The 24888-nt window shown below is 37.3% G+C and overlaps 1 protein-coding gene across 2 annotated transcripts; it reads left to right on the top strand.

The window, feature by feature from the left end:
* On the top strand, positions 1-24613 carry LOC149925605 (prohormone-1-like). 2 transcript variants are annotated; one of them, XM_090160636.1, is made up of 3 exons: positions 1-74; positions 11450-11611; positions 24042-24610. In XM_090160636.1, the coding sequence occupies exons 2-3, from the start codon at positions 11477-11479 to the stop codon at positions 24204-24206; spliced, it is 300 nt and encodes a 99-aa protein (XP_090016762.1). In that variant the 5' UTR covers positions 1-74; positions 11450-11476; the 3' UTR covers positions 24207-24610. The 2 variants fall into 2 exon arrangements, with proteins under 2 accessions (XP_090016762.1, XP_090016763.1); XM_090160637.1 differs by having other exon boundaries at positions 21-74; positions 11453-11611; positions 24042-24613.
* Positions 24614-24888: the final 275 nt, after the last annotated feature.

Below are 24888 nucleotides of genomic sequence, written 5' to 3'. Positions count from 1 at the left end.
CAAGTTCTTTTACTTTGCAGAGTGCAGACTTTGATTGGCATTGAGCAACTTTGAGCAGACCAACTTACCAATCGGTAAGTAGCGTCTTTTTATACTGGTGTTCTAGATTACCCCCATGTAACCATTTTATTTGTAAAAATCTTAAATAAAGGATTTGCAAAATTGAACGATTTGATTAGACGGAATTCTGTAACAACAGCGAAATATTGGGCGTTCTTTTTGAAAGGTGGTAGTATACCTTAGAAAGAGGAAAATTTTTATTCGATAATTAACTTTTAAAGAATAATACGTTACAAATTACCAGGGCCCGTGCATTCAGGCCCGACAAGAGAGGGGGAAGCCGGTACTAATTACCGGGGCCCGGGTTTGAGCAAACGAGGTATACATCTCGGGGTTACTATCCGAGAAAGTTTAGCTATATCCAGTAGTAACGGCTTTCTTGGGGCCCCGAATTTACATTTTCCCGGGGCCCGGGCTAGCTCTCGCCGGCCCCGCATGCATTCTCGGGGCCCGATTCGGAACTTATGAACTATAATTATCCACTAAAATGTAGCTTTCCCCAATAGTTACGGCTCTATTGGGGCCCGAAAGTAACATGTTTTCCGGGGCCTGGGGCCGCTCTCGGTGGCCCTGGGTACAACCTCAAAAGAAGTTTACGAAAAAGTTAAATTTCAACGCTTTATTTCACTGAAAATGAGAGTTGGACAATTTTAATCGGGCTGGCGAAAGTTTTGTAAATATTTCGTCAACCAACCCTCCACTTGGATATCTTCCAACCTCCGACCAGTCCCCCCACCCCATTGGTATTAAATCTAATAAGATGATTTGTACCGATTGAAACGAACTAATTTTTAGTTTATCGAGAAACCACGAAAATTATGTTTTCAAGTTTCTTTTATAGATGAACTTTCCTTTATAGGTTTTACATAGAAAGTTGCTGAACACAGTTTTAGGATTTTTTTTAAACATTAGTAGCATTTATTCCTTTTCCGATAATTAGAAAAATTTAATTCATATCATGGAGAGGTTAGGTCCCAGCCAAGTATCGATTACAAATCGAACGTGTCGTTAAGGTTTGCCTTCAATCCCACACGTTTTCTAGCGCATGCTTAATCTCTCAAGGTTCATACAAACCTGGAGAACCTGGAAAACCTGGAAATATCAGTGAAACAGATTCTTTCCAAAAAAATCAGGGATATATCAGGGAAATTTTAAATATTTAACCAAAACCTGGATATATCAGGGAAATTCGTTTGAGTCTGGAAGCGCATCAATAATTATATAATTTTTTTCGATTAAACGAAAACATACGGTGCTTTAACACCTGGAAATATCAGGGAAATTTCCAGGAGAAAACCTGGAAATATCAGGGAATTTAATTTTCCAAATGTTGTATGAACCCTGTCTCTCATTCTCTCTATTAAAAATTAACGCAGTATGTCTCTCCTTATTTGGACCATAAACAAACTCAATATTTTCTTAAAGACTTCGAAGGTCGAATTTCTCAAAACTTTGATTTCTTAAGTTACTCCTCTTTTATTCTGGAATAAATTAAAATTAATTAATTTAATATTGATTGCGGGAGTACAAACCTATGTGCAAAGTATATCTTAGCGTCCTTAGTGCACTTGAACAATTTATTATTGTTCAGTCGCTAGTTTTATTCAATCAATATTTTCTTAATTTTTTTATTGATATCCGAAAAGAACAATTTTAAATTAATTTTTAACGTAAGTGGGTTTCAGGTTCATAAATCGATGATAATTACCAAGATACCCTATAAATTAATGCATATCTTTCGTATCGTAGCAGTTGCGGTGCCAGGAGCTTAAGAGGTGTAGGTTCAAAAGTGACTTTTAAAAATATTACAGGAGGTAAATGGCCCTGCTTGGGGCCCCACGGGTTAAACTGAGAAAGCGATTCTGGGGGCCCTTAAAATCGATTTGTGGGCCCCCAATTAAAATGAAAAGTAGACTTTAGCCCCTGGCGCATAGGCCAAGCCGATCCTGAAGTTGACTACCAAACGAAGTGAAGCCCTAAGCGATAAGCAAAACAAGTCAGCCAAGCCATATTATACGTTTCACAACGAGTGTGTTGGGCTATTTGAACCAGATTAGCGCTTTCAAGCGGTTCTCAGATAACAGTTATTCGAGAATTGTCCCAAGTGATGATGTACCATTTACATCTCTTAGCTCGGCGGTTTCAGAGATATCAAATGCCCATTTTTGGTGGATAATCTTATCCAAAGTTTAAGCTTGCAATTCAAATGCGAACACGACTCGTCTCTCGTTATATTGCGCCCGAAACTGTTACCGAAGAAAAGGTACATTGATTTACCTGTCAAAAAAGACGACCTATAACCTTAACGAGATTGCTTCGAGCCAAACGACTGTAGGAAACTTATGCACAGGTCTAATGTGCATCGCCGCACGACATTTGGGTGATAGCGAGGCAATCCGGGCCCTGGTAAAATATAAGTTCTCGGGCGCTAAGAGGGCCATTACTTCGGGAGATAGCTACGCTTTTTCGGAGATAAACCTGGGGAAAATATACCTCGTTTGTTCAAAAATGGGCCCCTAGGCTGCGCAGGCCCCGGCAATTTGTACCGGCTTCCCCCGGGTTATAGTTATAGTTTCACATCGAAACAAAGTCGGGGCAAAGCCAAAATATAACAAGCCTTAGTTAGGTTGAAAGGTGATCCGGTTACTATTTTAGAAATTCGAGCCGTCTCTGCCAGAGTTGAAAGAAAATACAAGATAAGAAGAGAAGCTACTTACGCTGTTCATTCCCCCCTGACCCCAGCCTTAAAATCAAACCGGCCATCTTAAACAAACTTGTCTGGAAAGCTAGAGTTAAGGAGGTTTCTACGGATTTCCGTTTCCCAGAATGGTCTTTGAATAGTTTACTACTAAACGGAGTGGTTAGCACTTTCGCCTCGCAGGAGCCGGGTTCGATCCCAGTTTGTGACACCTAGGAGCAACGAACACAAGGAGAACGCAGCTAGCCTTTAAACACGCTAACGCAGTGTTGTGTACAAATTTCATTGGACGAGCCTTTGCGCTGAATGTTTTACGGAAAGGGGGAAGACAATTTCAGAATTTTCCCCTTCCGACGGCAGCTGGCACTAAAGCGTCTAACCAATGCAATACGCAAGACGACTTTTGAAGGGTTGCGTTCTCCTTTGTAGGGTGCTGTGTTTGTTGTGCTCCTAGGTCGCGCTGGGTGAAAACGTGGAACAAATTCTTCCGCGTAGAGTTTGCAAGTTTTATCCCCACTAGTTAAAAGGGGTTTTTCGATTTCCCCTTGCCATGAAAACTTCCAGCTCTAGGTTAACGGTAATAGTTAGAGTAGTTTCTTGGTTCGCGTGCCATGAGGGCTTTCGACAACCCTTCTACGCGTGGTAACCCGGACACTTGATTTAAATGCATTGAAAGTCGCTAGATGACTTGGGTATTAGCCTAACTGATAACTAATTTGTTCCTCCTTAAAAGAAAAGTCCAGGTTGGGTAAAACTTGGATCTATTTGAAAGATCATGTTTAAATAAACTCAAAAATATCAGTCGTAAAATTGTATCTTTTTTTAATGACGAGAAGTTAATTTTGAAACGAGCCAAATTTACTCGCCAAGCGATCTGCCATTTTGTTTCGCGGTGACGTTTTAGGACTTTAATCACGCGCTGTTCGCGCTGTACAGCACTCTGTTTCCTGCACGCGCTTGCTCCGCGTGCGGTCTGCGGAGGGAAGGCGAAAGAAAATGGCAGCTCGCTTGGCGGGTAAATTTCGCTCGTTTAAAAATTAATTTATCGTCAAAAAAAAAGATACAATTTTACGACTGATATTTTTGAGTATATTTAAACATGATCTTTCAAATAGACCCAAGTTTTACCCAACCTGGACTTTTCCTTTAATTACATTATTTAAATTTAAAGCAATTTCTTAAAACAAGTAACAACTATGCATAATTTATTGCTATTTGAAGCTAATTTTATCATTTCTTTTGGAAGTATGGTCCTTAAAATGACCGTAAAAGCGAGCCAAATAAGATCATTAAACGCAGTTTTAACGACAGTTTACTTTGACGAAGAAGCATGCAAATTAGGACCTAATACGACCGCGTATAAAATCACGTTACATCAGCTTATTTCTGAAAGCACGGCCACGATATTTTTTATCTTGTTTGGTCGCGCTATAGCATCGGTCATAAACCCACGGCGAAACAAGTAAATTCCCTCCGAGTCTATTAAGAGTTTTAAAACGTTTTCCGTGTAACTCTAAAGTACCAAATAATAGAATTTCTCTCATTGACGTCATCTTGTGCTTATAATTCAAACTCAAATGCATTAACTTTGAAAATAATAACTCCACTCGAAAAGAAACCAAATGGCTCGAAAAGGTCAAAACATGGCCAGCAATCCACTAAAACAGTTTCATTTTCCAACTTGGCAAATCGTAAGCCGAACAATACAACCTCTTAACTTGACAAATTAGCTTTCGCAGTCCTGGAGTACACTTAAAGGGACCCCAATGAAAAAACACGGTAACTTCATTTATTGGTAAATTGAAGTGGACCGTAAGAGAATGCGCTTAAGTAAATAATTTGCACAATATAGGTGCAATAATAAATTATAACTTAGCTACTAGATTTTTTGCTCGGGGAATTAAAATGGATATTAAACTAGAGTTAATTTCCCCGTAAATCGGAAAAATAAAAAAAATTAAACATATATTACTTTTTAAGGATTGTTATTCTAGACTGTCTAGAGGTTTAGTTTTTCTTTTGGATTCGACCAAATGGGGTGAAATTGTCGCGATTTTTGCACAGAAAATTGGAATTAAATTAAGATTAAAATAAAGATTAAAATTAAGATTAAAATTGAGAAAAAGTAAGAAAAATTAAGATTAAAATTGAGAAAAAGTAAGAAAAATTAATATTAAAATTAAGAAAAAGTAAGAAAAGTAAGATTAAAATTAAAATAAAAAAACTAAATTAAAATTAGGATTAAAATTAAAAAATTAAGATTAAAATGAAAATTAAAAAATTAAGATTAAAATTAAAAAAATTAAGATTAAAATTAAGACTAAAATTAAGATTAAAATTAAGACTAAAATTAAGATTAAAATTTAGCGATCATATTTTGAAGAAATAGCGTATATAAGGAAATGATTAATTGGTATTCAACTAGGCATTTGCACCCAACACTTAACTCTTCTCACAAAAGGTCAAAAATCATGAAATCCTAGGTTTGAGGCCAGATTTCGCAAAAAAGACGTTAGCATATTTTGGCACTAAGAAAATGAGAAAGGCTCATACGGAGAAAGAAATGCGAGTTACACGAAAAAAGGTTTAACTCGAATCACGGAAACATATATCGCGGCACCCCATTTAAAAGAAATGGAAATACAGTTAAAAACAGAATCTACGATGCCCTGGAAATTTTGACGCCATGGCGAAAGAAGTGATTGGGCGAATATGCAAATTGTATTTAAATTTTGAGCAAACGCCCGACGACCCTTAGAGATAAATAATAAAAATCAGTGCCCTAATAAAACTCGCAAACAAAGATAAGCCAGCGAAATTTCCAATTTCTATGCCAAAATCGGCAGCCGGCCGGTCATAGCGGACAGAAATCTCGTAATCCCACTAGCGCCATCTCTTGAAATATAACGTAGTCGTAATATAGGACGTCGAGATCTTTTTTGCAACGCCATCTGGCGAATCGCTGCCGAAGAGGTCGACATTAATAATAGTGGTCATGTCAAACTACAGGGGTCATTTTATACAGACCTATAGTTTGTATTGGACAATAAGAATTAGATAAAGGAATTTATCCCTTCGCCATCTAGTGAGTAATTCGAGAACTCTAAGTCAAGCCAGTCTAAAAATCACATATATCTATAAAAACAATAGTAGCCTAATAATGGAAATACGCTTACCACAACGTTAAAGCATATGTCCAGGGCCGGCGTTAGGGCAAGGCGACTGCCTAGGGCCCCGCGATTCACGGTGCTTTCCGGGGGCCCCGCTTTCAGTGTAAAACTATTTTTGGGCCCCTATTTCATATCAAATGTTGTATGAACCCTGTCTCTCATTCTCTCTATTAAAAATTAACGCAGTATGTCTCTCCTTATTTGGACCATAAACAAACTCAATATTTTCTTAAAGACTTCGAAGGTCGAATTTCTCAAAACTTTGATTTCTTAAGTTACTCCTCTTTTATTCTGGAATAAATTAAAATTAATTAATTTAATATTGATTGCGGGAGTACAAACCTAGTTGCAAAGTATATCTTAGCGTCCTTAGTGCACTTGAACAATTTATTATTGTTCAGTCGCTAGTTTTATTCAATCAATATTTTCTTAATTTTTTTATTGATATCCGAAAAGAACAATTTTAACTTAATTTTTAATGAAAACTTGTTCATGGGATATGACATAAATTACGTCATTTCCAGCTCCGTGTCATCAATTTTATCAAGAGGAAACGAAAGTAAAGGTCTTTTCACACGAGCCAACTTTTCAAATCAAAATGCTGAGTCAGCAAAAATGGATCAGTGATCCATTTTTTTCTGGCGTACTTTTTTGGTGGATCAACTCATCGAACTTTTATTCACACGAACCAACTAGTTTACTCAACTCAAGTTGACTCATCTAGTTGGATCAAAAAGTTGGCTCGTGTGAAAAGGCCTTTAGTGAAGTGGATTTAGAAAACCCGCAGATTTCAAAGGCCTTACTGGCTTTGGCAGTTCATAATTCAGCTCGTGCATGACAATCACTTGATTGATTTCATTCCCTTGGTAACCTTTTCTAAAGTTCAAGGATTATAAGAACTTTCCATTTTGAGGTTCCCTTATTGTACGTCTCATTTGAAATTTTTTCTATGGAAATGTTATACAGTGGTATACTTATGAGTTATTATGTTACTTATGGTGTTGCAGATTCTTATTTCACTTGAGTTTTGCTCTAGGGAATTTTGGTGTTGTAGTGTGAAAACGAACCTTTCCCAATTGCCAGTGTCGTATCGAGAGTTTATGGCGCCTCCCTATATACCAAAAAATTTAAAATAGGTTTTTTTATTTAATGAACATCAATTTAATGATATGCACTAGCGCCCCCGCTAGCGTTTTCTTAATGGAACTTTGAGTGAAAAGCCTGTGATTTTAGTCTAGACTATGCTACTTTTCACCGTTAGTTTAGTATCGTCGTTGGTACGGCCTTACTTCAAAGTGTATATAACCTACCGATTAATTTACCAACGACAACATTAGTCCGTCCTTCGTAAGTTCGATTTTGTTCTGTATATCAAAAGTGGATATGAAACAGAAAGTCTGGGAGGAAAAGGGTTCGTTAGCTTTCTCAGTGGTTTCCTTCAAAAATGAGGAGCTGTTTCCCCTATACAATGATTTAGCCAATCAGGAACGACTCGGTTACGTTTGGCCTATGTCTCATGACGTCACGGTCAGAGGAAATAGTTCAGATGGGCGATGCTAGCTAACCTAGCGGTAAAACCAAGAAACATTCCTTGGTAAAATTCCCGAAGACGTTGTCACGTTGGTTAATTTAATCCTTTTTCAAAAATTTTGCCTCTGTTAAGTTCAGCGTGGCTCAAGCTCGTAAGAAATATACACCAGAAGAGTTAGCTTTAAAGCCGAAAAGTAAATTTAGTCAGTGTAATTTATTTATAAAAGATTTGTATTCAATTGGTACTATACAAACCAATGAAGATTTAAACCAAGGCTTAACTAAAATTCCAGTAGATAGGGATGTACAGACAAATTTTAGTATAGTAACATGGATTAAATAACCTTATAAGGTTATTTAATCAATGATAGTAATAACCAAGGTAATAATGCAGAATCGCAAACTGAGATTTTGGGTTCAATTGTATCTCAAGAAAAGGGGGACGAAATTAATTGTTTTACAACTAATAAACTTAAATGTGCTAAACGTAAATGTGAGCCAAATGAAGCTGCTAAGGAGACAAATTGTGATGAAGCTTTTACACTGTTGAAGAAATAAAAAGTGGATAACTGCACCCCGATTAAATTACTAACTTCAGTTGATAATGTCCCATGTAGCCTGTCGTGTATAATATTTTATATTGAAACTTTTCTCAATCACCGCTGGGACTTTTCGAATTATAGTTAAAAATGTTTCTTTAAATTTTAATCATATTTCACAATTGAAGTAGTTTCTTTAATTGTTTTCCCTGGATTATTTCTACCAGATGAGAGGCGAAACTGATCCGATAACCATTTTTGTAACTGTTGACACATATGGCATTAGGGAATCATGTGCAATAAATAAACCTCCGTTGTTAATTCCCCTCAAAACTACAGGGATTTTATTGAAGTTTTTTGCCAAGCTATCCAATGTACTACATTGGAGAGTTCATTTGCATATATTGGGTCATAAATTATAACTGGGTCAATTCCTTCTTCATTAAGTACTAAATTGTATACCCAATTGTTCCATGCGTACAGAAAGCCACTATCCTCCTCTTTCTTCAGAGTAATGCGAATGTAACAACTCGTGTTGAGAACACATATCTTCTAGTAGTTCTTTTAAAGTTCCATTGTTTTTAAATTCGTTAAACACTTTAAGCCGCACACCCCATTCAAACAAAACAAAAATGTTTTTATCAATTATCTACCTAAGCCTTGCCAAACATGTGAATTTTCACAAAGAGCAGACTCACCAAATCCAGCCCAAAGACTATATAATCAGGTGGATAAGGAACTGAAGAAGAACTATAATATATCAGCCGATTTACGCAGGTACATGCGAGTAAAGCGCCATTTGTAATGCTCCGCCAAAGGGGGTAGGCACAAACTAGGGGCATGCTTGGGGATCCTCATTTTTGATGGAACAGGGCTACCGGGTCCTCCCAGACTTTCTGTTTTATATCCACTTTTGTGTATATATCATAGATATAAGCTATTGTGATAAATTTTGGAAAAACTAGGAATTGTTTTAGATGGAAATCTGAACAACTGAAAAATTAAAATTCTATTGAACGAAGAATCAGAATGATCACTGTTTGAAGGAAGAATTCTACATTAAAGATAGGAGTGTTTGGCACCCCCCTACATGATAGCCAGGGGTTCGAATTTCAATCGTCCGAACGGTGGAATAAATGTACGAATTTCATTCGTCCGAACCGCCGAAATAACAAATGTTTAAATTTTTCGAATTGGACAACTTGTTTGTTTCATTCGTCCGAATCGGTAGCGTCACTTGTCCGAATTCTGTCGCTAAATTAGTATTTCTTATTGCTGTTTTTTTTTTGTTTTCCTTTGGCCGATATAGTAAGTGGGAATTACGTTGAATGTTGTGGATATTTTTGGTTAGGTTAGGTTAGGTTAGGTTCACGTTAATTTTACTATTTTCTTATATTAACAACATTTTAAAAAAAAACAACCAATTCCTAATGTTCGAAAAAACGGACAAACGATTATTTGAACACATGAAATTCGCCAGTAAAGTTAACATAAATTGAACGACTAAATCACCAACAAAAGTTGTGATAAATTTTTCGGGCAAATGAAATACGTTTTCGGACATACGATCCTGTTTTCCGGCATTCGGACAAATGATCATTCGGACATTTGTACCACCGTTCGGACGAATGAAATGAGAACAAATGTACCCAAATCGATGGCCAGGTTGGCGCCCGGTTAAATATTAACCGCCTCTGCCCAATTCTACAAAATTCCTGTAGTGTGAACGAAGCCTATTTTCTCGCTGGTTCGCAGTAGCTTTACATAATCAGTACATCGTAATACAAATTTCGTCGCTCGTATATTAGCGAAATAAATTTAAACAACTCCATCATAATACATAATTCACCAGCGTAAAACTTGTCCGCAACCAAAATTGGCGTCAAGTTCCCATAACACCTCCTCCCCTTCACGACGGGCACAGGCGACAAAATTAAGCTCGGGTCTAAAAGCGTGTATCTCGAGTTGACAGTTTAAGTCAATATAGGGAGATACGGCCGTCCCAATTTTAATGTGACAAGTCAAAGCAGACACCCCTTCTAGCGCCTCGAATCAAGGAGACCCCCGAGATTAAATGTTTGAGCTTCCTGCCAGGACCTACAAAAGTCAACAGTAAATAAACGCCTTCTTTGTTAAAGCTAAACTTTCTCGCGACCGATCCAAACTTTCCATCGACCAAACTCCACGAGTTATAACCGAGATTTCAATGTTGCCAGACCTACGATAATTATCGTAAGCGTCGATAATGGACCTTTCCATAAAATGTTCGTTACGGAAAGAGTGGGAAGGAAAACTGTTTTTGCAAGGACGATTTTAGATCAACGTTATATATATTAGTCCTCGCTCGACTCTTGAGCTCGGTATGTCGTCTGCTACCGTACTTTTACTCGACTAAATGCCTAGAATATGGAAATGTTACTAAAACCAAAGATAATTTTAACTCGTGCCCTAGATTCGAATACTGAGAGCTATTCCATTGACGGTTTTGTTACGAAGCGTTTACCCTTTTCCGGCACGTGACCTCAGAAAAATCGGGCTCCATCGGTTGCGGTAAGGCGCAAACCATGGAGCGAATTTTTTCTGAGATCCAACGGGAAGTGGGTAAACGCTATCGGCAACGCGCGAGAGAGTGATTTCGAATCTAGGGTACGAGTTTAAATTATCTTTGCTAAAACTAACCAACGACTTTTTAAAATTGAAGTGAAATCTATGTAAATTGAGCTCGCGAGCTTTGAAAATACAGTATGTAAATCGTAAAGTACTTTTTTAAAACGAAACGAAGAAGGAATGACTATTTTTAATTTCACTTAAAAATTGTTGAAAAAGTTTCAAGCGGTCAAAAGTAAAAGTTCTACCTAAAAGAAAATTTCTGGCATAATGAACCAGATCTATATCAAACTTTCCTAAAATTAGATTATAAAACGTATAAGTTTACATATCTCTTTAACAAAAAAATTGACGCAAGAAGAAACTGTAGAAAATGGGAATAACGGAACAAAATGTGGACAGACGCGGGCTTCTTCGAAAGCGCTCTTTTCCGACCTCAACCGTCAAAAAAGATAGAAGCTGAGACAAAATACGTTTTCCGCATTTACGTATGCCTATAGTCTTGGCGGCACAGGGCATTAAAAATGAAAGGAAGCCAACCCAAAAAAATACGTTTTCCGACCTTAAGGTTGTTTTTCAAAGTAAGGATTCCCTAGTAAGCCCATTACGTCAAAAAAAGAAAATTTTTTTATCTTTCCAAGTTTGCGAACGGGCAAAACGAGCGTTTAGGGACGAACCCACAATGATCCTCGGTTTCGAATCGTGTGAAGGCTAAATGTCCTTTTGAATTTAAGCAAATTACATTGTATACGAAGTCCGGAGTGGGGTGGGATCAAATGAAATCGAGGTGGGTTGAGAAAATGGCGAAACTTTTTAACTTTTGTTTTCTTTCTTGGTTTTTAAAGTAGAAAAGTCAAGCTATCTGAGCGGCCATGGCAAACATCAAAATGTCCACTTACGTCTTGGTGGTGCTGTTCGTCTTCTGTCTGGCCAGCAAGATTCGGGCCAAGAGTTTGCCCAATGAAACGCCCGAGAAAGCCGGCGTCCTCTACGGAGATGACTTGGACGTAAGTTGATTCAAGACACTTTGACACCAAAATTATTCGGAGCATCGGCGTAATGGTTTTAGAACTAAAATAATATCGCATTTTGATAATATTTTAAAAACATTTAGGTGTGAATCAAGAAATTATTTATTTCTGTCGAGACGATTATTAGCGTTGTTTCAAATATCCCTCATGCTCTAACCCATAGCTTCTTTCCCCTAAAACCGAGGGGCAGTTCACGTCGATAATTAAGTTTGCACCCTTGATCGATTAAACCCGATTAAATCATGATTAAGATGATTAATTGTATTAAATCACGATTAAGTCGATTAAACCGAGTTAGTGATTAAGCTGATTAAATCACGATTAAATCGAGTTAGTAATAAAGCTAATTAAATCACGATTAAATCGAGTTAGTAATAAAGCTAATTAAATCACGATTAAATCTAGTTAGTAATTTAGCTGATTAAATAACGATTAAGCCGATTTAATAACGATTAAGCCAATTAAATCACGATTAAGCCGATTAAATCACGATTAAGTCGATAAAACCACGATTCAGTCGATTAAATCACGATTAAGCTGATTAAATCACGATTAAGCCGATTTAATAACGATTAAGGCGATCAAATGACGATTAAACCGATTAAATTACGATTAAGTCGATTAAATCACGATTAAGCTGATTAAATCGCGATTAAAAAAGAAATATATTCGAAAAATTAGATAGTTATTACAACGATTTAATCACGATGAAGTTGATTAAAAGATTAGGTCATGATTAAACAGATTAAATCAAGATTAAAAAAATTAAATCAAGATTTAAGAGCTTAAATCAAGATTAAATCAATATTAAAAAGATTAAATCAAGATTAAAAGATTAAAAGATTAAATTGTGATAAAATCGGATTAAAAATTTAATCGTGATTAACGCGATTTAATGCATTAGTTAAAGATAAAGCGTCTGCTTTACGGAGTTTCTCACGTTAGCCGCTAGATGGGTCTATGTGAACTTAAAAAATTAATTGCAACCGACTTCCAATTATAAATTTTTGGGTTTTACACTTTACACCACGCGCGGTTTAGTTAAGTTGATGTATAAGTTTCGCGAACGTAATCATTATTTATCTCTCCAAGAAAGGGGAAAACATTGGGGTCTAAAAACCCCAATAAAATGACAGAGAAGTCATATTAAACACTTTGTCGGCGGTAGGAGGGTCGACTGAAGAGAGTTTCAAGGACAGTAACTACTCCATCATTGTTAAAATGGAGCAAGCTATCGCAAAAAAAATAACTGGCAGATTTGGGAGCGAACGTATTAAGTTCTATTCAGAAACGTCTCACTTCGCTGAGTGAAATTTGAATATCCCCCGAGGCATCGCGGCAAAAAAAGTCACAAATTATTGGCAAGTGATACCGACAGCGAACTTAAAAAAAAGAAACGCTTACTAAGCTTTTTTGATAACCCGTAAAATGACCTCGCTTTTGAAGGAACCAGGGTAATTCAGACCTTGCAGGGACAAGAGGGATGACGCTAATGGCTGCAGCGGATCAAAATTATTTTTCCCCGACGGTGGGTCAAATTCTTGAATGAGATCATTTTAATTATAAATTTACCAAACAGATTTTGGCGTACCCCAGACCGTGGCATCCGGTTTAAGTCCCCCCCGTGACGGCAAACACTGAGTTTGTAACACCTAGGAGCAATAAACGCAAGGAGGACGCAGCTAGCCTTTAAACACGCTAACGCAGGGCTGTGTACAAATTTCATTGGACAAACCTTTACGCTGAAAGTTTTACGGGCGAAGTGAAGACAATTTCCGAATTTTCCCCTTCCGACGGCAGCAGGCGCTAAAACTTCTAACCAATGAAAAATGTACGCGAGAAAATGCACGACTTTTGACGGGTTGCGTTCTCCTTGGGTGGGGTGTTGTGTTTGTTGCTCCTAGGTAACAACAAGTTTCCAATTGTAAAAATGGACAATATACGGTCCAGATCGCCGTAATTATTGTAATTATTTTTATTCTAAGATTTTAGTGTATTTTAGAGATAAAGGTTTTGAAGGTCGAGATCACCATTTTCAAGGTCGAAATCGTTCATTTGTGCACCCCCGCACTATAAGTAGTGATTGGATTAAAATAATTAATTAAATTAAATTAAAAATTTCGTTTTCGGTTACTTTTGAAGTTTGAGGTTTCAACATAAGTTTATATCAAAAGTTAAAATTTCAGCCAGTGATTCCAACAGTAGACCGGTTTCGGCCTTTTGGGGTTCATCAGTACTGTTTAGGAACTCGGGCTTTTACATTATATTATATTATATCTGTTACACCAGAAGTAAATTAATTAATGCAAACATTTAACCTCTGCTTTTCACGCAAAAATACACTAGGGAATTGTGGGTATTCACCGTGCTGCCATCTAGGTGGCGATAACAAAGCTGTATCGTAGAGCTCGAAATTTCAATAACCGATTTCAAAATTACGGTTTTTTTTAACGTTTACTATATGAGGTCGAGTAGGCTTATTTACCAGCTTTTATACTCTAATAGGCCTTTCAATGAAAGCTGTTCAGCACTCGCCAAGGAGTATTAACATTCCGCGCCTGGACTAACAGATTCCTTTTTGTATAATCTTTGTCACTTGTGGTCGCTTGGTGCCTGAAATAAGGAAATATTTTTAACGCTGTAAACGTTAGGCCTAAGTTGGAATTCGGGATCATAGATATAGATAATAAGTCGGGATTTCATTATTCTAAAATGCCTAAAAAAGCTACGTGGGTTAAAGGAAACACTTGTTGCATTCCGGATTGTGAAAGTAATAAGTTGAGTTCTAATGGGATCAGTTTTTCTCGTTTAGAATTTTCCTTCAATATATTTGGAGATTTGAGCATTAACTGTACTTTTGCTGGTTTTGGGGTTTTATTACCGTCTAGTGGCTCCATATCTTATCTATTTAAATGAAAACTAGACATTATTAAGTTATTTACATTAGATTTATTTCATTTAATTAAAATTTTAACTTACCCAACGTTAAATATCTTCACGAAGGACCACAGAGAACGGTAACGCCGAGGCAGTTTAAAGCGAAATCTTGGATTGAAGTTGGCTGTTTCAAAGAGGGTTGGCTGTACAACTACCCGATAAAATCTGGTAGCCGTGTAACAGAAATTAAATCACCTAGTTCCGGTTTTACGCGGCGGGCGGAATGGAAGGGGGATGTAACTTTTATTGAAAGACCTATATGGCGAAGTATTTTCACGCGCTAAATTAATTTTGAAATCGACCTTTCGAAGGGGAGTAACGTAATGAAAATACCTCCAGAACATCGAGTTCATTTACTCAAGATAAGATTGTCTATTTGAACAGCTTCTTGAGAACGTAAAACTTGCCGTTACCAAGTTCTAACGAAACGAGATACCGAAAAAGGTCATATTGGTGTTCACCTGGCTTTGCTTTTTGGGGTCGTGGGCGCGAGGCTAACTGCCGCCGTTAGCCGCGACGGTATTAAAACTTTTTGATTAGAGCTATCGGTAATCGGATGTCAGGGCGAATTAACCGCTTAGTCGCGTCCGGCCTTACTTTGATGCGCTTTTAATAGGCACCCCGGGAAGCCCGATAATTCCCGGATACGGGACCGAAAGGTGTAAAAATGGAACCCCCTCTTTCCACCATCTCAAACGAGGAGGGGAGATTCAGCCGAAAAATAAAGTAGATAAATGATGGATTAGAAAGAATTAATTAAAGAGGCGAGCGGAGGGATTCCGAATGAGTATCGGCTGTCCACAGGCCAGCCCGGGACACAAAGCCGGTCGAGAAATGGAGCGATTAATACCGGCTCTAGCCAATAAATTAGGCCCGAGCAGACATTGGCTTCTTATTAAATACTACGTTGCTATCTCCTTTCATCAACCCGAAAAGAATATGGCTCAAAATCCAGCTCTACAGGGTGTTTCAACAGGTTATGCAAAAATTTGAAGGAGTTGTAGGGGTGAGTTGAGAAGTATGCCTGTTTTTCCTTATTTTCCTACGATGAGTTAAAAGAGCGCCAGAGAGCTTCAAAGTGTGGCCTACTAGCCCCTGGAAGTAGGCTGCAACAAGCGCCAAACCAAGCAGCAGGGACTTTAAATACTGTTTAAGTTTACTTGTTTACTCTGGTTACCTCGATTTGTTTACAAAGTCCTTTTTCACCTATCACACGAACCCAAACCTTAATGTTCGCGTTTCTCCGCTGCTCGGTTTGCGCTTGTTGCAGCCTACTTCCAAAGACTAGTAGGCCACACTTTGAAGCTCTCTGGCGCTCTTTTCACTCATCGTAGGAAAATGGGAAAAAACAGGCATACTTCTCAACTCACCCCCTACAACTACGGAAAATTTCTGCATAACGTACCTTTTGAAACACCCTGTATAAGATAAGACACCCAAATTCTGAGCCGCATGGAACTAATTAATAGCTTGGCTTTCCCCGAGGATAAAGATAGCCGCCACCTAGCGGTTAAAACAATTACTAACGCCATAAGTAACATAATAAAAATAAGTATGACACTTCCTATTCACCCAATGCAATTTTTTTATTGTTAATCTGTTTCGCCAATGACAACGTAAACCATTACGTATCTGTCGACGTAAATTATTTCAAAATAATTGTAGTTTTATAACCAAGGTAAAAAAAAATCAATTTGTACGATTTTAACAGACGAATAGATATTTTTAAAGCCGATAGATGACGGTGCGATTATTGTAGATATCGCAGTTTGTAACAGAATATGGGGAAATAATTAGGTTAAAACGTTGAAATTGTGACACCTGGTGAGAAAGCTCTGATAACTTACGAAGCGCTGAAGAAGGCTAGTTGGTTTATTAATTTTAGCCACTGTACGATATAAGACAAAATACGAAAAAAATTAACACAGTTCATGTGACATTCACCTTCTATGTGCTATATCGCAATCTTAAGCGTCGGAGCTACCATTCCTTTGGCGGAGTGGTTAGCACTTTCGCCTCGCAGCAAAGGAGACGGGTTTGACGCCAGCTTGAGGCGCTGGGTCAAAACTCAAAACAGCTTCTCCCGCGGTGAGTTTGTAAGTTCTCTCCTCATTGGTTAAAGGTGTCTTCCCTCTAGTTCTTCGGTTTCCTCTTTCCATAATAACGTGTGGAGGTTAGCGGTAATAGTAATTAGTGTAGGGAGCTGTTGGCTCGCGTGACATGAAGGCAGGGCCGGATTAAGACTTTATGGGGCCCTAGGCCCAAGTTAATTTTGGTGCCCCCTTTCAATAGCGAACGAAGCGAGCTAGGCGCTTCCTCAATTTATAACTGATAAATGGAAGTAAAATTCATTTTGCTGCCAGATTAAGTATGTCGTCAGGGGCTAGACGGCAGTCCGTCAGAGAATGTGACAATCAAACGTTTTTGGTTCATAGTGGTGGACGCATTTACTAAAATTACTCCGGAAAATATTTTGTGAAAAGCAAATGATTAAAGTTTTGTACTTTTATTTTTTTCGAACCCTCTTGGTGCCCCTTGTAGGCTTGGTGCCCTAGGCCCAGGCCTATTCGGCCTTTTGGTTAATCCGGCCCTGCATGAAGGGCTTGCCACCACCCTCCTACGCGTTGTAACCCGGCCACCTGAATTAAAGGCATTAAAGGTCGCTAGATGACTTGGGATAAAGGTGGTGCCTTGGTATTAGCTTAGCTGATTATCATTATTACCGTCATTTTATCTAACTAAAAATAAATGCATTTTAAATATTTTAACACTCGTTACTTTAAGCAAAGCTTTAAGGCATATATTTAGAGCGAATCTCCCTGGTTAAAATATTGAAAAATGTTATATTTTTTATTTAAAATCGTGGGATTTATTTCTCGAAATTTGCTTTAGGTTAGACCATGGACAGTAAATTAAGAGGACAGGTTTTCGATACCCTTCCACCGTGCATTTTATTTCTAACCGCGTATCAATCAGACTCCGAGGGAGTCTTGCAAGGTCGTTTGTACCACGTGATTTTAAAATTTCAAAATGGCAATCTAACGCGGTTGATATTGTTACGTAATTTTTGCGCTTTATATTTTAGTAATTTTAATTTAGGTTTTTTAATTCAATAAAAACTATCAACTGATATTTAGTATATCATATTTAATCTATAAAAACGTGAAAAAATACCTTTTGGCGTAAAAATGTACTTCGTGTTTATCTTTTTTTTTTCGAACAGTATCGTCCACTCTTAGCGACACTTGTTTTTTTCAAATAACCTTGGACGACCCCCTTAGTGTGATTGGTTTACGGGGGCTAAAAACCAGGCTTTTTACCGATCCTCTAAATATCCATGGTTGGACAAAAAAAGCTTTAGAAGGAAACCTAGAAAAATTGGATTTACCCCAATACGGAAATTGGGAAGTTCGAAAAAGCTCAATAACTGAAAATCATCATTTTTATATTATTCGGCAAAAAATATCGATAACCATAAAACCCACTCCCTCCTTCGCGTAAAAGACTGAATTTATTCAGGCAAAAAGTCCTGAGGGAAATTTTGGGGACTATATTATCCGTTGCATAACCAATTTTGCATTCCTCCCACCCTCGGAGATGCGGGGGGGGTGTCAAATATCATTTTTTGTCCCCAGGTACTTTCCCACATATAACACTATCATTTATACCTATCGAAAAAAGGTACCAGAACGGAGTGCAAAGGGGACTAAAAATGAAATAGGCTGTGTCATACGCAAAAACGTCTAAAGGGAGGGAGGCGAAATACGCGTCTCTGCGTGACAGCGTCGCCATCTAGGGAATCAATTGCGAACTTCTTTAGATACACGCGGCGAGGCTTAGCGAGTTTAAAATAGGCGTAATGCAGAAATTTGTAGCGTCGTGCGCCACGATATCGTTTACGTTACGCAACAGTAAAAAGCAATAGGCCTTTCTATAAAGTAATTGGCTTTCTTGTTTAGATGTATCGGGCGCGTCACTCGTGATGTAGAAGTAACGTTTCCCTATGATAGCCAATTAAAATTCGACGAGTCGCCCTTTTTATAAAGATGTAACCTTCAAAACTGAACTGAACTCCTACGTATCTCCGAGATTACGCTTAGGTATGACGTCAAAGGACCATACTTTTCTGCTTTTTAGCCTAACCACGCATGCGTCAGATATTATTTGCTAAATAAGCAAAAGCATAAAGTCGACTATGCTTGCCCAACTTGTTAAAATGGGACGAAGAAATAGTTCAGTTAAAGGCTGTGGATGAATTCATAGGCTCTTTGGAGGGAGGGTTAATGTATGCGTAGTCGAAGGCAGACTTTCCCATTAAAACAAGAAGGCCACGTTACTTCATAATATCGTCTATTCCAACTGCAAAATATGCGCTCCAAAGATAATTTAACTTAAACCATATAGAGACTTCAAAGCTGTGACGTTTTTCAAATCGAATGATTTAATAATGAACTAAATAATTTGGGGCCTTTTTTATCTGTGTCTCCCGATGTATCTTCTTAGATATTCTATTCGCGACCGAAAACTATCGCAACGCCCCCTTTGTTCGCCATTGAAAAATAGATAGGTAGCGGCTAAAGCAGACGCTATTAATTTTCCCTCATCGTTATTCGTAAATTTGACTTTACAAATCGTTTACTTGTATTTTGATAAGTTTTTTTAAGGGGGAAGACTACAGTGGCCATTGTCTACTTTCGCGCTATACAAGCTGAACTCTTTTAATTTTGTATTTTAACTTATAAAATTAATATTTAAGTGTAGAACAGCCTCTTGTTTAGTGACTAAAATAATTTTGACAATTTTAAATTTAAAAGTAATTAAGTTATTACGTTTTAATTCGGATCCCCGGAGCTAAACAAGTTGGGCAAGTACCCAAACTACCCTTTAGTTAGGACTTTATTTCTCGTTAACTATTAATATTAGAATTATCAAAATTATTTTAAGCAATTAGAGGAAGGTTCAGCCTAATAAGAAAAATATAATTCAATTGTGTAATTGTTAAAACAGAAACGTTCAGCTTGAACGAAAAAGAGGCTTTTACTGTATTCTTCCCCCTTAAGAAAAAACGTTCTTATGACTTTTTATTTTGTCTGTAGCAGACGCTAGATCATAGGCTCTACCTTGGAGAAGCTATAGCGCCGTTACGCCACCTATATTAATTTCGGTCGCAAATAGTAGAGTATCCCAAATTAATTAAACTTTCAAAGAAGTTTTGATATCAGATTTGGTAATTCATTGCCCTTGAGACAACCGTCTCGTATCTTTCGCTAATTTTAAGATTTCAATAGTTATATCAAGATTTTTAAAACATTGCTGGTTATTATGAATTCTAAAGTAGTCTTTTGGGCTTTCCGGTAACTATCAGGTTGGCCTTCCACCAGGGTATTTGTTTGGAAGGAAAGTAAATTTAAAGGGTGATAGGCAGAAGAAAACCTAGGCCTTTTCGATTCTAAGATTTTCCGGTTTTTGAACACATATTTGAATAGTTCCATACGTAACATAATAACAATAAGTATGTTAATTACCAAAATTATCACCGAACTGATTTTTAGAGCTATTGCGCAATCGAGGTGTAGTTCTCGACACAAAGCCCCCTGGTGTCTAAATATGAACAACGCGAAATATACTACTCAGTTTAAGCGCGCGGGTCCAACTCGGATATGTGCAAAATGTGAGTGTCGAAAAAAGATTGAGTCGGGCATTGGGTAGTTTTAATTTAAGTTTAATAGAGGAAAGGTCATACTTATTTTTAATATCTTACTTATCAGATGTTTCACTATTCTTAACGGATATAAATATTATAAATAAATTATAATGCTTTTTCAACCAATTTAATTAATTAATAGTCCTAATAGAATCCAGTACATTCAAAATACTAAGAACGAGAGGCGGTAAAAATCAAGGCGTAGCTTCGGCGAAAATCGTCGCGTATACAGCCACGACGTAGCAAAAAGAAAAGGTCAAAAACAGACGAAATGTTTCCGCGTCCTAAAGAAAGATGTCGCTCTTTTGATTCCGTTTTCTTTGGCCTAAAAAGCAATCAAGAGGCCGACACCGACTCTCCGTGATTACCTCTTGACAAATGACCGCGGTCGGGTTCGTCCTTTTCTTTGTGACGGACAAAAACATATCTTTTGCGCCCTCAGGGTTTCTTTTGTACCCTGGTTGCCACTGGAAGCTGGACTCTCATTATTAGCGACCGAGAAATGAGAATCTACTTGTTCCGTGAAAAGAAACCGAAAAATAATTAATGCAAGTCGCTGGCGAGTAAATGGATTACAAGAACTTCTACATGTCACGCGTTATACCAAAACTGCCACGACCAGGACTACAATAGTTTTTTTTTATAAAGTAACGTGGCCTTCTTGTTTTATTGTGGCTCTTACGTCACAGTCTCTTACTAAAATTACAAGCAGTGTTGGGCATTTTCGTCAAAGAGCCGCTCACGCTCACGTGTTTTTGAGCGGTTAAATTTTCGCTCCTCTTTTCCCGCTCTTTTTTGAGCGGTAAAATTTTCGCTCCTCTTTTTCCTCTCTTTTTTGAGCGGTAATATTTTCGCTCCTCTCTTTCCGCTCTTTTTTGAGCGGTAAAACTTTCGCTCCTCCCTTTCCACTTTTTTTTTTCAGCGGTAAAATTGGCGCTCATCTCATTTTTGTTTTGCGTTCTTTCAAAAAGATATTTTACCGCTCATTTTCGCTCATTATAACAAATCCGCTCACAATGAGAGGAGCGGTGCCCAACACTGTTTACAAGTCTGCGAGCGCGCGCTGCAGTCGCCAGAGGCATATAGATTTTTCTAGCGCGCGTGCGAAGAATTATACTATTAAAGCTGGGTCTTGTGACGTAAGAGCAACATTTTAATAAGTTGGGCAAGACCAACTTTTTATAAAATCAACTATTAAGTAGAATCAAAAGTATATAGCATACCTTGTCTTCCGAACAATAAATAATGCCGATAAAATATATCTTATAAGATGTTTTAGAGGTGTAAAATATTTTTTGTTAATGACCTAGGTTTGCTTCTGCCTGTCGCCCTTAAATTAACTTGCCTGAAAAGCAAATACCCTGGTGGTGGGCCAACATGTTCAACGGTTGGCCTACCACCAGGGTATTTGCTTTTCAGGCAAGTTATCTTAAAGGGGTACAGGCAGAAGCAAACCTAGGCCTTTAAGTAAATATCCTTACTATTTAACTATTAAGATCACAACTTGTGCCTAGGGTGTGGTGCCTTGGGTATTAGCTTAGCTGATTAATATTATTATCTTTAAATTTACACTAGTACATGGTTATTATTATTATTAAATTTACACTGGTACATGGTTATTATTATTATTAAATTGACACTAGTACATGGTTATTATTATTATTAAATTGACACTAGTACATGGTTATTATTATTATTAAATTTACACTGGTACATGTTTATTATTATTATTAAATTTACAATGGTACATGGTCAATAATAATAATCAGCTAGGCTAATACCCACGGCACAAGTTATACGTGGTTTGTCGTAAAATTATGAAGACTTGAACCTTAGACAAATAAACTACTGGACACGAATCTAGATAGCGCACTCGGATTTGTTAGAGCAGCGTGGACGATATTGGAATTATTTCTACCCAAACTTAACTACGTGCGCAATATAATAAAGCAAACGACGTTAGCCCATATATCTTAATATCTAATGTTTTTACATATGTGCTTTGTATTTGGAAGGAAAAGCTTCGCGATTTTCTCGGTAGGAGCGCTAGTTGGCGATGCAATTTGAAGATAAGCATTCCAAGTAGAGGTGGATTCCGGGTACCCTAGATTCGAATTCTGAGAGCTTTCTGATGGACGGTTTAGTAATGAAGCGTTTACCCACTTCCAACACGTGACCTCCGAAAAATTGGCTTCCATCGGTCGCTGCCATTGTCTTATAACGGCCAACTTTGATGACGCATTATTGCGCGAACAAAGCGTCATCAAAGTTGGTTACCATGGTAACTATGGATCTCATTTTTCTTCGTAGTTCCGGGCAGTACCGGATTTACTGAAGGTGGGGCCCTAGGCAAATTTTGGTGGGGGCCCATGTAAGGTAAGCGTAAAAACGCAAAACTCGTGTGTCCCGAAGCTGAGCTTATGTCACGAGAATAATGATTTTTCAAATAATAAAGCAACAAGCCCAGGGTGACCACAGTTCCTATATTTCCAATTTTTCCTATAATTTAACGTCTTTCCTTTTTCTCCTATAATTTCATTAAAATTCCTAAAATACCCTAGATTTTAACTCAAACGTCTGAAGAAATTAAAATAGTTGATATTTTATCCTTAGAAGTCTTCATATCGTCCTAGTTTTTACAGATGCTTATTTCCAACACTGCCGATAGTTTTCGACTATTTCTATCGGTTATCAACTTTATTTTGAATGTTATTCCCCCTTTAAATAATTTTGACAATCGATTTCTCTTATTGTATAATAAATTTTATCCTATTTCTTCCTTTTTTTCTTCCCCCCCCCCCCAATTTTCTTCCTATATATTTTCCTGTATTTCACTGATAAATTTCCTATAATGCCTTTAATGGAATTAAAAATATTCTGTGGTCACCCTGCAAGCCTGATATGTTTTTCTCTTAACCCGAATCAGTGAAAAATCCATTGATTTCATCAGTGGTGGGGTCCTTCTGTTGGTGGGGGCCCATAGGCCTAGTAGGCCTAGTCCTTAATCCGGCACTGGTTCAGGCAGGAAGTGGGTATACGCTATTGACTACGCGCTAGGCAGTTATTTCGAATCTAGGGTACAAGAGGCTGCTGGAGCGTTAGATGGGGGATTTGGAGCGACTCTAAGTATCACCATCTGGAGACTCTCCTCTAAGTTTAAAGGCCTAGGTTTGCTTCTACCTGTCCCCCTTAAACAGGATTAGTACACGACCTGGAATACCTGGAAAACCTGGAAAAGTCAGGGAATTTGAAAATGTTTCTAAAAGGTCAGGGAAAAGTCAGGGAATTTGCAAATGATTCCCAATTGTCAGGGAATAGTCAGGGAAATTTAAAATGGTCTGAAATAGTAAGGGAATTTTAAAATGGCCCCAAAAATAAATCCGGAAAATAAATTTTTTAAAAAGTCTTAAAAATACATAATTAACATTTTTCAAGATTTTACCTTAAAACATAAATTTATTCTACAAAAATGGTCAGGGAAATTTGGAGATTTAGTTAGGGAAAACCTGGAAATGTCAGGGAATTTTATTCCGGAAATTTTGCACGAACCCTGTTAAATTAACTTGCCTGAAAAGCAAATACCCTGGTGGTAGGCCAACCGCTGAACATGTTGGCCCACCACCAGGGTATTTGCTTTACAGGCAATTTATCTTAAAGGGGGACCGGCAGAAGCAAACCTAGGCCTTTAAATAAATACATTATACAGTTTAACGCGTGATATAATGATTTATTTCGAGTAAATTTTTAACTGTCCTTTTTTTTCAGTTGGTCGACGACGACGGATCGGCGGAAACGGCTCTGTTGAACTACCTCTTCGCTCGTAAAATGGTCAACAGGTTACGTCAAAATTTGGACGTCCGTGACCTGCAGCGAAAAAGGTCATATTGGAAGCAATGCGCCTTCAACGCCGTGTCCTGTTTCGGGAAATAAGAAAATTAGAAAATAAAAAATATTTTCCTCAGTAAAAATCCCACGTTCCACGAACACCATCCAATCAATACTTTTTATCGTTTATTTCTAAGATACTAGAAATACAAAAAATTTCCTCCGAATTAAGATAATCACGACAATTTCACTTTTTTTTATTAATAATAATTAATAATAAATTTATTAATAATTATATTAATAATCAATTAAATAATAATTTAGAATAGATATTTTTTCGGACGTAAAATTCTCAAAAAATAAATTCTTTTTTCGTCGAAATAGTTTTACAAAATGATATTTTAAAAATAAAGGCAATATAAAGAAAAGTTATTTTTTAAGCGTTTCAAGTTTAATTTTAAAGAAATGAGTTTAAAAACAATAATTGCACGATGTGTTAACATTTTGTTCTGTAAATAACGTATTGACGACTGATATAAATAAATAAAGAAGCATTTTTTCTTTTCATTTCTATTTTCTATGTTAAGACTTTCTTCCTAAAAGCGTAAGTGATATAGCACCATAAGTATGACATACTCTTCGTTGGTAACATTACTGCCAGGTTTCTGAAATAACGATAAATACGAGCCAAAATTCGAAAATAAAAACCTTCAGAAATGAAAAAGTATCATTATTAAAATTAGCATCGGATGACTAGGAAATGTCATACTTATGTTTGCTATAAGTT

The sequence above is a fragment of the Leiobunum rupestre genome, chromosome 10 (genome assembly GCF_980474605.1).
Source record: "Leiobunum rupestre chromosome 10, qqLeiRupe1.1.hap1, whole genome shotgun sequence".
NCBI classification, from domain to species: domain Eukaryota; kingdom Metazoa; phylum Arthropoda; class Arachnida; order Opiliones; family Sclerosomatidae; genus Leiobunum; species Leiobunum rupestre.
Note: the sequence above shows the minus strand (reverse complement) of the source record. Positions and strands in the feature narration are given on the sequence as shown.

Coding starts and splice junctions, on each gene's coding strand:
- LOC149925605 (XM_090160637.1), top strand. CDS start 11,477: ATGGCAAACATCAAAATGTCCACTTACGTCTTGGTGGTGCTGTTCGTC. Junction 11,612..24,041: donor TCTACGGAGATGACTTGGAC/GTAAGTTGATTC, acceptor CTTTTTTTTCAG/TTGGTCGACGACGACGGATC.